At 46.7% G+C, this 17,131-nt stretch overlaps 1 protein-coding gene across 7 annotated transcripts in view; it reads right to left on the minus strand.

Annotated features, from left to right (window-relative positions):
• Positions 1-17,131, minus strand: part of ERG (ETS transcription factor ERG) — a 245,049-nt gene that overhangs the window by 53,816 nt on the left and 174,102 nt on the right. For all 7 annotated transcript variants that reach the window (XM_060198715.1, XM_060198718.1, XM_060198716.1 and 4 more), the window contains one exon: positions 3,336-3,487. In XM_060198715.1, the coding sequence (XP_060054698.1) occupies positions 3,336-3,487 (152 nt within the window). The remainder of the gene's footprint in view (positions 1-3,335; positions 3,488-17,131) is intronic.

Below are 17,131 nucleotides of genomic sequence, written 5' to 3' on the forward strand. Positions count from 1 at the left end.
AAAATCTACTAGTTAAAAAGCCACAGGCTAGGGGCCAGGTGGTGGCGTACCTGGTTGAGATCATGTATTACAGTGTGCAAGGACCCGAGTTTGAGCCCCCGGTCCCCACCTGCAGGGGTAAAGCTTCATGAGTGGTGAAGCAGAGCTGCAGGTATCTCTCTGTCTCTCTCCTTATCACCCCCTTCCCTCTTGATTTCTGGCTGTCTCTATCCAATAAATAAAGATAATAAAAAAGAATTTAAAAAAAAAAGCCACAGGCTCCCACAGCCTACAGGGAAGATAAAGAATAAAAGAGGGTTTAACAGCCACCGTGCTTCACCTCAAGGACTGAGACGACATTGAAACAACTGTTAATTTCCATGACTGTGAACTCTTAAAGTAAGTACTTAGACACAAGTCAATCCAGGCAAGTGTGATTAGTGGACTGGATAGTACTGAGAGAGGGACCTCATAACACACCTTATACAATGGTTAAACCAAGAAGAAACACTGGAGAAATGAACCAGGACAAAAGCCCAGATAAACCCCCCAAAGTTAGAAGCACATAAGAATAAGGAAAAGATCCAAACACTAATTGAGGTATTAGTCACAGGGGAGAGGAAAGAGTTTGAAAGTAATAGCATCAGAAATGGGGAAACAGTAAATGAGAAAAACAGTAAAAAGAAAACACTATCTTGAGGTGATTAGAGAGCTGAAAGCTGAAATAGCTGAGCTAAGAGCACAACTAGCTGAACAAGCTAATACAGTATCAGAAGAGGGTAACAAAATAAATGAGCTACAGAAAACCACAGAGGGGAGGGAGAAAGTACACAGCACCCCTCCTCCATCCATGGATACAGCATATGCCAGACCTGGTTTTCCCCCTCTCACATTAATTCATTAATTAGTTAGTTAACTTTTTAATATTTGTATTTATGTTGGAAAAAGAAATTGAAAGGGAAGAAGTAGAGAGAGAGGGAGACAGAGAGAGAGAGAGAGAATGCACCTGTAGCACTGTTTCACCACTCATGAAGTTTCTGCCCAACCCCCGCAGGTGGCTTGAGCCTGGGTCCTTGTGCATTGTGCTGTGGGTACTCAACTAGCTGCTTAATCACTTTGCTTCATAAATAGTTTTAGTTCTGTTTTTTTTTTTTTTTTGCCTCCAGGATTATACCTGGTGCTCGATGCCTGCACTGAGTCCACCACTCCTGGTGACCATTTCTCCCATTTTTTTTTTTGCCCTAATTGCCATTGTTGTTGGATAGGACAGAGATAAATGGAGAGAGGAGGAGAAGACAGAGAGGGGGAGAGAAAGATAGACACCTGCAGACCTGCTTCACCGCCTGTGAAGTGCCCTGTCCTCTGCAGGTGGGGAGCTAAGGGCTCAAACCAGAATCCTAATGCTGTTCCTTGTGCTTTGTGCCATGTGCACTTAACCTCTGTGCTACCACCCAGACCCCTCATAAATAAATATTTTTAAGAGAGGTCTGGAAAGATAGCTCACAGGTCTTTACATGTGTAAGGTCCAGGCTTGAACCCTGGAACCCACATGGGAGTTCCAACATCAACACCAAAAGCTCTCTCTCTCTCTCTCTCTCTCTCTCTCTCTTTCTCCCTCTCCTTCTCCCTCTTCCTCTCTTTCTCTTTCTCTCTCTCTGTCTGCATGAAAAATTATTCCAAGGACAGTGAAATTTCACTGTGCCAGGCCGTGGTTCCAGACACATAAACTGTTGGGAACATGTGTGAGCCTGATAGAGCCTAGGGAGAACCACCCCCATCTTTGGATGGAGGTCTGAGAAGATAACCTCTTGGTGAGTCTCTCTCAACCGAGGTGAGCATAAGGGGGGAAACTCAGACTTGGTTCTTTCCTTCTTGACTCTCAGGCCCACAGATACCCCAGTACTTCCTTCCATTAACTACAGGCCACATGGCCACAGATTCACTCATTCAAAGTCACCTTCTGATCCCAGAAGAACACACCTTATCACACACTTCATCACACACCTCAGACCCCAGACAAGAGAAATGCCAAACTATACGGCCTTTTAATATCCATCTTCTCTCTGTCTCACCCTACGGGTTTAACCCCTATGCTTCTCTCAAATACCTTTGGATAATTAAGTTGCTTGTGTTATGGAGAATAACTTTCTTGTATCTCATCAATTTCTGTCATACCAGCCCCCTACCTTAGGGGCATGCTGACTGTTAAGAAACCTGTAATTTCTGTCATATTTCAACAATAATTAACTTCATTGCTTTTCTATTTAACTCATGTCCACTTTGCTAATAAATGGACTCTAGGATTCTGGGACTCTAAGGACTCAGATTCTAGATTCACGCTAAGAGTCCCCTGGTGTCTTTTACTTCGTGTCACCCCTGTCATGAGCGAGAAAGAACCAGCCCGATACCTTTCCCCTGGAGTATACCCTGCCGGAGAAGGAGACACCTCGAAAATAAACTAGTTCAACTAATTTAAAAAATAATAAAATCCAGAGCCAGGCAGTGGCACACCTGGTTAGGTGCATGTGCTAACCATACACAAATACCTGTGTTCAAACCTGGGGGAAGCTTTACAAGTGGTAAACTAGTGCAGCAGGTGTCTTTCTGTCACTCTCTCTCTCCTCCTTTCTATTCCCCTTACCTCTCAATTTGTCTCTGCCCTATCAAACAGGAATACAAAGAAGGGGAAAAAAGGGCCACCAGGAGCAGTGTATTTGTTGTGCTGGCACTAAGCCCCATCGATAACTTTGGTGGGAATAGATAACAACAACAGCAATACTACGATGACTACTACTAATAAGCCTGATAGTGACACTTCTGGTATTAAGTGCACACATGGTACTATGCACAAGGACCTGGGTTCAAGCTCTAATCCATACTTGCTGGGGGGGAAGGCAGTGAAGAGGTGAAGCAGGGCCGCAAGTATCTCTCTTTCTCTTTCCCTATCTCCCCGGCCCCTCTCAATTTCTTTTTGTCTTATTAAATAATAAATGAATAAATTATTTTAAAATATTAATAATAATTACATCCAAGTATTTATTAAAAATAGTATTATAAAAGAAAAGAGTACTCAATGTCAAATGCTCTTAAGGAGAGGTGTATGTCTTTGATAGGAATGTATCTTTCCCCTTCTCTCTCTCTCTCTCTCACACACACACACACACACACATACATACACACACACACACACACATACATACACACACACGCACACACACACACACCAGTCCACAGAAGGACACACTTGCACTGATTGCCCCTGACCAGCAGGCTATGACCAGCTGGGGTGGCCTAGGGGATGGGGGAGCAGGAGAGGGAGGAAGGGAGGCATGGAGGGAGAGAGACTGGTGTCTGACCTGCAGGCACGATGACCCTCCGCTCACTGGTGGTCATGTTGGGGGGCGGCATGTGTTTCTCCTCCAGGTACCCGCCATAGCCCATGCCCACGGGTTCAGGGCTGCTCACCATCTTCCCACCTTTGACCACGCTGCACTCATTGGGTGAGTTCCTGCGGGGAGAAGAAGGGATGGTCCAAGTGACTAAGCCACCCCCACACAGCACCCTGGCCACACTCTGCCTTCTTTCCCAGGACAGAGAGAACCAGGGCATCACAGATGGGATCGGACTCGGGCTCCCCTGCTCTCAAGTCCTGCTCCACCACTGAGCCTCCTGCCCAGGACCATCTTGGCCTTCCTGTCTCCCAGAGACAATCGAGAAAGAACAAGATGGTGGAGGAGCCCAAGGCTGAGAGGAGGGAGGAGAGCACAGACAGCACTTGCTGGGAAGGGCAGGGTCACATTCCTGCCCCAAACCAGGTCTGGACAGTCCGGTCCCCAGTACTTGCTGAGAAGCTTGTGAAAGGTGACAGAGGCTGACAGGGCATGAGGATGGGCCCCCAGCTGGTGTGGGCACCCTTATAAGGAGCTCAGACCCTTCTCTTGTCCCACCATGGCAGGGCAAAGCAAGAAGGTGACCTCAAGGAGAGAGCCCTGGCGGAGCCTGCCCACTGCCCACGGTCCTGGACACCCAGTCCCCCGTGGACTCGTAGTGCAGGCACCAAGCCACAGCAATAACCCTGGAGGCAAAAAAAAAACCAAAAAAACCATCAATGTCATTAGATATCTCCAACACACAGGTTTTCTTTACCATTCATTTATTTAAGAAAGAGGAGGAAGAAGAGGAGGAGGGGAGGAGAAGAGAATGAATAAATAACAATAATAATAATAAAAAGAAGAAGAAGAAGAAGAGGAAGAAGAGGCTGTTTCTAAGACATGGTGACTCCTCTGGTTGCTACCTGTTCTCTTTGGGAGGTGGCAGTGGGAGTGGGGACACAGAACCATAGTGGTGGGTTTGGTGTGGATCTAGGCCGGTCATCTTACAGCCTTGTAACCCATTATTAATTGAAAATTAAAAAATTCAAAAATAAAAGCAAAAAGATGAGCTGCTATGGTGAAAAGCCAGCCCAGACCCAAGGCACAGCCAAGGTGCTGAGCAGCTGAAGCAGCCCAAGGCCCAGGGCCCCAGAAAGAGCTGGCACTTTGCTTCTTTTTAAAGCTAAAGGTCAGGCATAATGGCTACGCAAATGACTTTCACACCTGAGGTCCCAGGCTCAATCCCCAGCACCACCATAAGCCAGAGTCAAGCAGTGCTCTGGTCTCTCTCTCTCTCTCTCTTTTTCTCTCCCTCTTTTTCTCTTCCTCTGTGTGTGTGTGTGTGTGTGTGTGTGCATCTTTCTCCCATTCTCTCATGAACATAAATAAATAAAACAATTTTTTAAAAAAAGCTAAGAGAACCTGGTCAAAAAATCAAAGACCATATTTTTAAGGGAAAAAAATTGAAAAGATGCCTGATATTTAGCTTCAGATCTGAGTCTTCCCAAGAACAAATTTTTCATATCAGCGTTCAAGAAAGGTCTTCCTGTGGTCTGGGAGGTGGCGTAAAGCATTGGATTCTCAACCATGAGGTCCCAAGTTCAATCCCCGGCAACACATGTACCAGAGTGATGTCTGGTTCTTTCTCTCTCTCTCTCTCTCTCTCTCCTATCTTCCTCATAAATAAATAAATAAATAAATAAATAAATAAATAAATAGGGGGCCAGGCGTCTAAGCACTGCAGGTTAAGTGCACATGGCATGAAGCGCAAGGACCTGCGTAAGGATCCCAGTTCAAGCCCCTGGATCCCACCTGCGGGGGTGGGTCTGCTTCAAAAGTGGTGAAGCAAGTCTGCAGGTGTCTATTTACTCTCCCCCCTCTGTCTTCCCCCTCTCGATTTCTCTCTGTCTATCCAACAACAATGACAGCAATAACAACAACAATGGCAACAAAAGGGGTCAAAGATTCTCCAGGAGCAGTGGATTCATAGTGCAGGCACCAAGCCCCAGCAATAATCCTGTAGGGAACAATAGTAATAACAATAATAATAAATACATTCAAAAAAAAGAAAGAAAGGTCTTTCTGCTTCTAATTCATTTTTCCTGTAGGAGGAAACTGTCCACAAATGTTAATTCCTATGCAGGAGACATCTGATTAATGAATAAAAGATGTGACTGCAGGCACCAGATGATGTTTGAGTGCACTAATTACAGTCTGCAAGGACGAGGGTTCAAGTCCTTGGTCCCTGCCCACAAGGGCGGAAGCTTCATGAGATGTGAAGCAGGGTAGCAAGTGTTTCTCCCTCTCTGTGTCCCCTCCCCTCCTCAATTTCACTCTGTCTCTCTCCAAAATAAATAAAGAAGTATCTAGCAGAAGATGTGGGGACTGGGCAGTGGGGCACCTGCTTAAGCGCACATAGTACTAAGCACAAGGACCCAGGCAAGGATCCAGGTTTGAATTCTCGCTCCCCACCTGCAGGGCGATGTTTCACAAGCAGTGAAGCAGGTCTGCAGGTGTCTCTCTTTCTCTCTCCCTCTCTGTCTCCCCCTCCTCTCTCCATTTCTCTCTGTCCTATCCAATAAAATGGAAAATAATGGCCTCCAGGAGCAGTGGATTCATAGAGCTGGCACTGAGCCCCAGTGATAACCCTGGAGGAAAGAAAAAAAAAAAAGAGAGAGAGATGCTATTTCAAAGGAAAAAAGAAAAACAAAAGCAAGGAAGGAAAGACACAGGGAACCGAGGTCCCTTCAAATTCACACATTCATTTTCTTTCAGTCCTCACAGCAGTCTCTCTCTCCCTGGGGAGGCAGTTCTCCACCATGAGACCCCAAGTGTGACTGAACTCATTCAAGCCCAGAGGTTTTTGGGGTCAGAAGCATTGGGACAGCCTCGGGCTCTAAGTTTCAAAACCTGCACCTTCAGGACAGGACACAAAACACATCCCTATTGGTCTGAGTTGTGTCTCAGCTTCAGAGGGACAAAGGTGGAGCCACTGTCTGGGCGATTTGGAGTTTCTGTAGCAAATCGCCTGCCTAAAGCAGGCATCCTAGACTAAAAGCAGACAGCAAACAGCAGCAGCTCTGTCCTCGCGTCTCCGTGACTTCTCTTCCGCTCTTAGAAACGCCACCAGTGACGGGACCAGACATGCGTGCGGCCAGGTCTGAGAGTTCACAGCAGGTGCTGATGAAGACCAAAAAAGAGAGGCTTCCTCCAGGTCTCAAAAAAAAATTGGGAATTAAGAAAAACAAAAAGTGTGAATAAGAAACAAGACACTGGAGTCAGAGGCATAGAGCACTGGGTAGGGTGTATTCCTTGACAACACGTGCACCACCGGCTTCGAGTCCAGACATCCGTGAGGCAAGGTGGCACCAGTGGGAACGGCAGTGCTGTGGTCTCACCTGCCTGCCTCTCCCTATTCCTGTCTGCCCGACTTAAACGAAGAAATAGTGGGAGTTGGACGGTAGCGCGGTGGGTTAAGCGCACGTGGCACAAAGCGCAAGAACCTGCGTGAGGATCCCGGTTCGAGCTCCCCGGCTCCCCACCTGCAGGGGAGTCGCTTCACAGGTGGTGAAGCAGGTCTGCAGGTGTCTGTCTTTCTCTCCCCCTCTCTGTCTTCCCCTCCTCTCTCCATTTCTCTCTGCCCTATCCAACAACGATGACATCAATAACAACTACAATAATAACCACAACAATTTTAAAAACTTTTTTTAAAAAAAAAAAAGAATAAATAGCTCTAAGATATATAATTATGCATGGCCAAGGCCCTGGCTACAAAAAAGGTGGGGGTGGAGTGAGCAAAATCAGAGGGAGGGGGAGAGAAGCAGAGGTGGGGAGAAGCTGGGCGCATCACTCCCTGGGTGCCTTGGAGCCACACAACACTGGAAGCTCAGCCTTAGCTGTGGTCTTAAGCTTCCATGACACTTGGTCAGAACTGTGACCACTCCAGGGAGCACATAACTAGGGCAGGAGGGAGACTCAGCCACACATACCTTCATGATGAAGAGGACGGGGTTCTAGAGTCCTTTCAATACCTGCCGGTGTGCGCACAAATCGACCGGCCTGCTGAACCTCAGTGAGCTAATCACTGTCTTGCAGAATTAAGCTCCAGTGAATCAAGAACATGGCATTCACATCCCTGAAAACATGCTCACATTTTGAAGGACATAGTGGAGGCCAAAAATAAACATCATCTAAGTCAGGTATATGTCTTTCTTTTGTCTTTGACCCTCTGGTCAAGGACTGCTCTGTCACACAGGCTGTCGCTGCTGGTGGGGGTTGGAAGTTGGGACCTCTTGTGGGCAAGTTGTTTGCTCTACCACTGAGCCATCTCTTCAGCCTGAAAAATATGACTAAATATCAACTAAGCTGAGAACTGGCACATGCTCTCCAGCTTAGTGGATTCTCATTCCCATGTCCTCCCTTCAATTCAGAATGAGAGCGTATGTTAATCAGTGTCTAGGGTGGGGTTTTTTCTCACTTTCTTCTACAACTCTAGCATTTATTCATTAGTTTATGTGGTACTTGCAGACACACACACACACACACACACACATTTTATTGGGAGATTAACATTGGCCACACAGTTGTTGATACATGAATGTAATGTCTCATCTCACCAAGACAGGAGTCTGTCAAACACTCTCACCCCCTCTTGGGACCAGCACCATGTACCAGGACCTAAAAGCCCCCCCTCCCCACCCCAGCCACCCCCTCATCCTATCCGCCTTCCCCAGAATGTTTTGCCTTAGTTCAATACATCAAACCCAATCCTAGTTCTGCTTGGTGTGTCCCCCTTCTGTTCTTATTTCTCCACTTCTGGCCATGAGGGAGATCATCCCATCTTCATCCTTCCCTTTCTGGCTGATCTCACTTCACAGGATTCCTTCAAGTTCCATCCCACGTGAGGTGAAGAATGTAACTTCATCCTTCTTCTTAGCTGAGTAGTATTCCACTGTTTATCTAGACCACAACTTTCTCAGCCACTCATCTGTTGTTAGACACCTGGGTTCTGATTATGTTGAGTTCAAAACAGATGCCAAATGCTACAGGAGGCAAAATGAACGGGACTGGAATGAAAGAAAATTAAGGGAAAGGATCCTTGGGGTGGTATAGACTGGGAGGAAGGTCTGGGGAAACAGCCCCTTTAGAGAATAATAAATATGTATGAATAATAATAATAAAAAGGCAGCCTGGTGTGGTAAACCATAGGTACATAAGGTTCAGACTCAAATTAACCAATCAATCGATCAATAAATAAATAATCATAATAACTAGTAAGAAAACTAGGAAAAAATAGTCCAGCCTAAGGAATTAAAGTAATCAATTTCTCTTTGGAGACATGAGGCAGGGGTGATGGGGAGAGAGGAAGAGACGAGCTGTCACTACACCACCATAAGACAAGCTCCCTGGCTTAGTCCATGATGCTCCCATGCGGGGCCAGGGATCAAATCTAGAGACTCACTCGCAAATAGGAAGGTGTAGACATTACCCACTGAGTCACGTTCCCAGCCCCCAATCTATTTTATTCCTCTATTTAGTCATTTGTTTATTGATTTACTTATTGGTGAAGAACCGCAGAGGGATATGCGATATTGCTGAACAGCCTCCTACGACCAACTTTTCATTCATATGATTATGATTATTACCTCCAGGGTTATCACTTGGGGCTCAGTGCTAGCACTACAAATCCACTGCACCTGGAGGGCATTTTTTCCACTTTCATGGATAGGACAGAGAGAAACTGAAAAAGGAGGGGGAGGGAGAGAGAAAGACAGACACCTGCAGACCTGCTTCACTGCTTGTGAAGTGCCCTTCCCCCTGCAGGCGGGGAACCAGAGGATCAAACCCAGATCCTTGTGCATGTCTTTGCTCTTAGTACTATGTGTGCCTAACTGAGTGCACCAGTGCCCAACCCCCTCCGTCACTATTTTTTCTGAGCAAGGAAGAGGCAAGCAGAGAGAGGGGAGGTCTGTAACACTGCTCCACCCTTGTTCTGATGACGTGCATGGGGCTCCAGTGTGGTGCCAGGGCTCAAACCCTGGGCCTTGTTCACAAGAGGGCTTGAGCCCAATCTGGTGAGCTATCTCCCAGTGCAATTGAATTGGTTTTTCTTTTAGCATAGTCCAAAATAAAGGTTTTATTTATATGTTTCCATACATAGTACTTTTTTTGGGAGAAGGAGTCCTGTGCCTATAAAAATATAGCAAGAAATTAAAAGGAGGGTTTTAGTTTTTGGAAAAGAAAATATCGTTAACATTGGACCTGGCTTCTCTCCCACCAGAGTCCACTCCAGCAGGATGAGTTCCATCATGGAAAGAGCCCTCAGAGAAAGGACACCAACGTGGGCTCAGGCCTGACCAGGACACAGACTCAGCCCGCAGCTGAGCTCTGAGTGAACCTCCTTTCTCCAGTGTGTCCCCAAAGGCAGCCCCAGGGAACAGCCCAGCACTCAGAAGACACTTTAAGCCAGTGAGTCACACCCCCTTCCAATCAGCTACCAACAGGCTTTGAGAAAACCCAAGGCCATCAACATGGAGTCAGGGAAAGACAGACTGCTTCTTTGTGGTCAACAGAACCTTCCGCAACATTTCACTTAAAAATGTCCGATTATTTAATAAGCTAGAAATAGATGATTACATAGATGATGGATAGCCAGACGGAGTAGGTGACAAATAGATAAACTGATGGATGAGGAGATAAAGAAATAGGTGGTAGAATAAGGGAGCAGGAGAGAGAGAGAGAGAGAGAAATAGCTGATGAATGTGTGGGTAAATGAGGAGATAAATAAAAGAGGTGCCGGGTTGTTGGTATGCATGAGACCCCTTCTGTTTCATTTGGTTTAAATCCCCCCTGCTTAACACTATTCTATTTATATAACCGCTGTTAACAAGTACCTCCCTCCAGGGCATTGGTTCAATCCCCACTGTTTCATGATATGTTTTTGCTCCACCCCCCCCTCCTTGTCACACCCTGATCCTCTCCTTGTCACACTCTGATTGTCACCAGTCACTTTTCTCTCCACCCTCTCTATGTCACACCCTGTTTCCACCCTACTTGGCAAGTATATATAAAGACAGCATTGTGAGTTTTAGAGTACTTTACCTTTAGTTTAGCTTAGCTCGGCTTAGATTGTGCTGCGTCCTGCATGAATAAAGAGATACTGCCTACAGCTCAACCATGAATCCCTGGTCGTCTGTTACCCGCCCGCGAAGCTAGCCCAGTGAAAACAACATAACCCGTCGAAAACGACATATGGCGCCCAACGTGGGGCAGACCTGCGCAACTCCCAGATAAGTGAAGACTTTGCCTACCTATGCACTATGGTCTTCTCTTCTACTTATGAAGAGGTTTGCCAAAGCCTCTACTGTTTCATCATGAGACAGTTACTCTGTCTCTGGAACATTTTGCTCTGGGCCAAACTTTGTTTCCCTGACCGGAAACTTTGGTTTCTTGTGACCAGGATCATAGAGCTTGGGAGTTGCACGGAGATTTCTCCTTGGACTTTCTGGATTCCCTCTCCCATGTTTCCTGAGGAGAAGGACTACATTTTGCTCCGGGCCACAGTTTGGTTCTTTATGACCGTGATCGTAGACCTTGGGATATGCATGGGGATTTCCCCTGGAACTTTCTGGACTTCTTCTCAAATGTTTCCCATGGAGAAGGACTACTCTAATTTGAAGAACATTCTCGAGTACCCTGGCAGTTCCCAAGTATGGAGACATGTGGTTAGTTCTACTCTCCTGATTGGATTCTTTCTTCAATGGGAAGACGCTTTTAAAAATGGGTGCCTGAAGCAATCCAGCAGGAACAGTCAGAAACACCCTAAATGGAATTTCGAGGACCTTTTTGGACTAGGTCGCCCTCCGGGGATTCTTAATCCTACATGGTGAGATCTTGATAATCTGGTTCAAGTTGCGTTTCATAAGAGAATGATTTGAATGACTGAATTTTTGTTTGACATTGACTTAAAAAAAAAAATGCTGGACACAGCCATGATTTCTAGAGACATCCAGAAATAATCCAAAAAATTGTTTTTTTCCTCCTTTGATTTCTCTTTTACGTCTTGACATGAATCTGAAACGTTTAATCCTGAAAACTGTATGAGTTATGGGTGGGGCAGATAGTGCAATGATTATGTTAATTATTCTCATGCCTAAGGCTTTTAACCGTGGTTCTTCTGTTTACCTTTCCACATTTTATTGAGTTTAAAGTGTTTTAACAACCTTGAAATGATACTAGAAAGGACTTCCAATTATAATGGAGTTATCAATGATAGTAAACTTCTAATCTGCTACAAGTTTTGTTTGACAAGTAAGTGAATTTCAGCTGTCAAGTCTTCACATGAAAAAGCATCTACTCAAATGGAATTCCCGGAAATCCATTTGGACCCCTGTTCTCTGACATCGCCCCCGGAAACCAATAATGTGACCTGGCACGACCTGAAGAAACAGATTCACAGACTCGAAAGCTCACTCTCTACAGAAAAGCAGAATTCTGGTGGCCAACATTCCCCATCGAGACAGACGTGCAGCGTTTCATCCTCCGGCATTTTCTTCTGTGGTCAGCTACTTTGGACTGACACCTCCATCGGACTTACTGGTACACACAGCTGTGTTTCTCAAAGACTAACTTCAGCCAATTGCCTTGAGACTTTATAGACCATGTCCCCTCGCCTGCAGGCTCTGTCCCAGAGGCAGAAAACTCCCCCTCCTTATTAGGTTATGCCCACAGAGGCATGAAGCGCCCCAAGAGGCAAGAGATGCCCACAGAGGCAGGAAACGCCCTTTGAGGCAAGAGATGCCCCCAGAGGCATGAAGCGTTCCCAGAGGCAAGAAATGCCCTTTCGCCTGCTAGGCCTTGCCCTTTGAGGCAAGAAAAGCTCCACTTGGCATCACACTGGTTATTGCTGTTCGCCTATTTTGTTTTCCATGTCTTATGCCAGTTCTTTTGAAAACGCCTGTACAATATACATTTCTGTTCACCCCGCAATGGCCATTAGTTAAAAAGAAAGGGGGAATTGTTGGTATGCATGAGACCCCTTCTGTTTCATTTGGTTTAAATCCCCCCTGCTTAACACTATTCTATTTATATAACCGCTGTTAACAAGTACCTCCCTCCAGGGCATTGGTTCAATCCCCACTGTTTCATGATATGTTTTTGCTCCACCCCCCCTCCTTGTCACACCCTGATCCTCTCCTTGTCACACTCTGATTGTCACCAGTCACTTTTCTCTCCACCCTCTCTATGTCACACCCTGTTTCCACCCTACTTGGCAAGTATATATAAAGACAGCATTGTGAGTTTTAGAGTACTTTACCTTTAGTTTAGCTTAGCTCGGCTTAGATTGTGCTGCGTCCTGCATGAATAAAGAGATACTGCCTACAGCTCAACCATGAATCCCTGGTCGTCTGTTACCCGCCCGCGAAGCTAGCCCAGTGAAAACAACATAACCCGTCGAAAACGACACCGGGTGATGGTGCACCTGGTTGAGCGCACATGCTACAATGCACAAGGACCCGGGTTCGAGTCCCCAGCCCCCACCTGCAGGAGGAAAGCTTCACGAGTGGTAAAGTAGTGCTACAGGTGTCTCCTGTCTCTCTCTGCCTCTCTCTATCCCTTCCTCTTGAGTTCTGACTGTCTCTACCAAATGAACAAAGATAATAAAAAACACAAAAAAAATTGAGAGAGGTAAATGAAAGAGAGCTTAGAAAAATACTTAGGAAAGAAGAGAGAATTGGGTAGATGGATAGATGGAGAGATAGATAAAAGATCTAGACAGAGGATAGAGTGAGTGAGGGAGAGAGGTGGGATGGATGGATGGATGGATGGATGGAAGGGTGGGTGAGTGGGTGGGTGGATGGATGGATGGATGGATGGATGGGTGGGTGAGTGGGTGGGTGGATGGATGGATGGATGGATGGATGGGTAGATGGATGGATGGATGGATGGATGAATGGATGTGTGGATAGATGGATGGATGCATGGATGGATGGATGGATGGATGGATGGATGGATGGATGGATGGATGGGTAGATGGATGGATAGATGGATGCATGGATGGATGGATGGGTGGATGGATGGATGGATGCATGGATGGATGGGTGGATGGATGGATGGATGGATGCATGGATGGATGGATAGATGGATGCATGGATGCATGGGTGGATGGATGGATGGATGGATGGATGGATGGGTGGATGGATGGGTGGATGGATGGATGGATGCGTGGATAGATGGATGGATGCATGGATGAATGGATGCATGGATGGATGGATGGATGGATGGATGGATGGATGGAGGCATGGATGAATGGATGGGTGGATGGGTGGGTGGATGGATGGATGGATGGATGGATGGATGCATGGATGCATGGATGGATGGATGGATGGATGGATGGATGGATGGATGGATGGATGAATGGATGGGTGGATGGATGGATGGATGCATGGATGGATAGATGGATGGATGGATGGATGGATGGATGAATGGATGGATAGATGGATGCATGGGTGGATGGATGGGTGGATGGATGAATGGATGCATGGATGGATGGATGGATGGATGGATGGATGGATGCATGGGTGGATGGATGGATGGATGGATGGATTGATGGATGGAAAGACAGAGGAACACACATCACACTGTGTCCAGGAGAGTGAGCTCAGTCAGTAGAGTGCAGGACTCCCATGTGTGAGGTCCTGAGTTGGGTCCCCAGTCCTCCATGACATGCCCCCTCTTCTGAAGACCCATCCTCACTTCCTTTGCTGAGTTGCTGTGTACCTGGGGTCACTGTCCACAGCCTTGTTCCCCCTCACACTCATACAAGCACCTCCCAGCTTTACTTCTGGGGGTCCTGTCTCTTGACACAAGGGTCCCAGCCCCAGGTGGCCACAGGAAAGCTTCCCTGAACCATACATAGCACCTTTGGAGAAAGCCACATCTCTCTGTCTCTACCCAGAAAATAAACAGCTATAAATCTTTAACAAGATGATCACCATCTTCCCAAATGTTCCTTAGGGTTCACTCAGTGATCTCACGTTAAGAAAGACTTGACCACACAGGAGAAGCACAGAGGCCTTTTCTTTGGAGACTCCCATACTCCCTGGAAGCTTCAAAGATGTTGGTTTCAGAAGAAGGTCCCAGGAGAAGGCTGGCCAGACAAGGACACCAGGCACACACACAAACTCTGCTCAGAGTGGCTGCTTTCCAATCACCTGGCCAACACACAACAGGTAATCAAGGCTCCTAGCGGGGAATTGGGATGGGGATATTTTAGGACCCCAGACAAGGAGGGGATTGTCTGCGGAGCTCAGGGGCGGTGGGTGGGTCTGTTTTATTTCTGAATCAGCAGCAGTAGGAAAGCAACTCCAGGACCCACGCCAGCCGGCAGAGCTGAGCTGTGATTCACGCCCACTCTTGGCTCACACTGGAGCTGGCCGCTTGTCTCCACAGCTGTGTGTTATTTTTACCCTGCTAAGTCTGCCCCCTGCCACTTGGAAAAGTGCCCCCTGCCCACCCGCCCAGACCCTCTCCCTGCTCCCAAGCCATGAAGACTCCATTAATTAAAATGTCTCCACCCCTCACCAACCAACAGCCCCTTCTTTGTCCTGGAGAGGGATCCAAGTTTCCCTGAGGCAGCCTCAGCATTTAAGTCCACATTTCTTTTTGTGACAGGAAATGGATGATGGCAACCCCCTGACATGTTCATTCTGCCTTGAAAAGTGTGGAGGGGTGGGAGGGAGGGGTTGATGCCCCACAGAATGATGTTGCCACAGGGAACTTGCTGGCAAAGTCAGAGATAGTGTCTGCTCTTGAGGGTGTTGTTTTTGTTTTCCCTTGACTCATTTTGATTTTGATGGATGCCTCTTGGCTCTGGGATGACATTTTTAGACAACCAGATAGGTAGATGGACAGAAGATAGATAGATAGATAGATAGATAGATAGATAGATAGATAAGTAGATAGACAGACATAGATGTTGGATATAGAAAGACAGATATAGATGATAGATAGGATAGATACAGAAAAAGAGATAGATATCTGATAGATATAGATGATAGATAAGATAGAGAGACAGACAGACAGACGACAGACACCACAGTACCTAAGCTTCCTCCTGCAACAACCCAGGTCAGTGGCACTGTGGAGGTGAGCTATTTTGCCAGCCCAGCGGGTCATTATTATAATTTTTATTGTTGGAACCACTTCAAAACTCTAGATAGGAAAGAGAGAAGCCCAGGAACCGTGATTTTCATGACAGACACTGTGGTGCCTTTTAAACTTTTTTTTTTCTTCCTTTTCATGACAGACTGTCTAATTTCTGGTTAGCCTATGTGGTTTCACTTTCAAGACAGAAAACAATAAAGCAGACCACACTGCCCCTCGGGTCCACACCACAGGGTTCAGTGGGACTCGTCTGCACAGGATAAAGGCTCAACTCACAGGTGCTCTGCTAAAAGGGACAGAGAAGTTGGGGCCCAGTGACGGCCGAGCGGGTAAGAATGTTCTGGAAAGAGCAGAAAGAACAGAATGTGTCTCCCCCTCACTAGCCCTCCTGAAGCGGCGTTCTCTGCAGTCTGATGAGCCCAGACTCTGGCAAAAGGACCCACAGTGACCCGGACTGACCTCCCTCCCCCAGGTAGGAAAGTCCAATGATGGAATATCCCCAATCTGATGTCGTGATAGACACGGCCCACCTGTGCTGACTGCAACCAGAGCCCTGGAGTAGGTTCACCTGCTTCAGCACACACATCCCCATGTACAAGGACCCAGGTTCAAGGCCCCAGTCACCACCTGCAGGGGGGAAGCTTCACGGGCAGTAAATCAGTGCTGCAGTAGTCTCTTTCTTTCTTCCTTCCTTTCTTTCTCTCTCTCTCCTTCCATCTCAGTTTCTTTCTGTCCCTATCCAACAAATGAACAGATAAGTAAAAATAAAAACGGTTTTTAAAAGAGAATAAGCAGTTGACCCAGGGCAGTAGTACTGAGCCCCCAACCCTGAATGCACAGGGCTTGGGAGAGGGCAGAGCTACAGAACACAGAACTAGCATGCCAGAGGTCCTGGGTTCAAGCCCCGGCATCACCAACAGGATACTTCAGAAGTGGTGAAGCAGGGCTACATGTATCGCTCCGTCTCTCTCCTTCTCTATCACTCCCCTCGATTTCTGGCTATCTCTAGCCAATAAATAAACAAATATTTTCAAAAACAAATTTAAAAATAATAAAAATATTTAAAAAAAACAAAACAGACCAGAATCATAGCAGTATCACACAGCACAGTGACCTTTCCCATTTTCAGAAAGAAACTAGAGGTGAGGGGCCAGGCAGTGATGCACCTGGTTAAGCACACATATTATAGTGCGCAAGGACCCAGGTTTGAGCCCCCCTCCAGCCCCACCTGCAGGAGGAGAGCTTCACAAGTGGTGAAGCAAGCTGGAGGTATCTCTCCATCTCTCTCCCTCTCTATCTCCCTCCCCTCCCCTCTCAATTTCTCTCAGTCTCTATCCAATAATAAATAAATAAAGGTTTTTTTCAAAATCAAAGAAACTAGAGGTAATGATAGCTCACTCAGTAGAGCACACACACTCCACTGTGCGGAAGGCCCTGGGTTCAAGATCTGGCCCCACACAGGAACCCCACGCACAGCGTGTGAGGTGGCAAACTCCACGGACGGTGCAACAGAACAACAGTGTCTCTCTTCTCTGTGTCTCTCCCCCTCTTCTCTCTCAAAAAAAGAATGAAAAGGCTCCCCTAGGAAGGGAGATGGCTTAGGAGTATCCACATGT

Source organism: Erinaceus europaeus, chromosome 9 (genome assembly GCF_950295315.1).
Source record: "Erinaceus europaeus chromosome 9, mEriEur2.1, whole genome shotgun sequence".
In the NCBI taxonomy this organism is placed as follows: Eukaryota; Metazoa; Chordata; class Mammalia; order Eulipotyphla; family Erinaceidae; genus Erinaceus; species Erinaceus europaeus.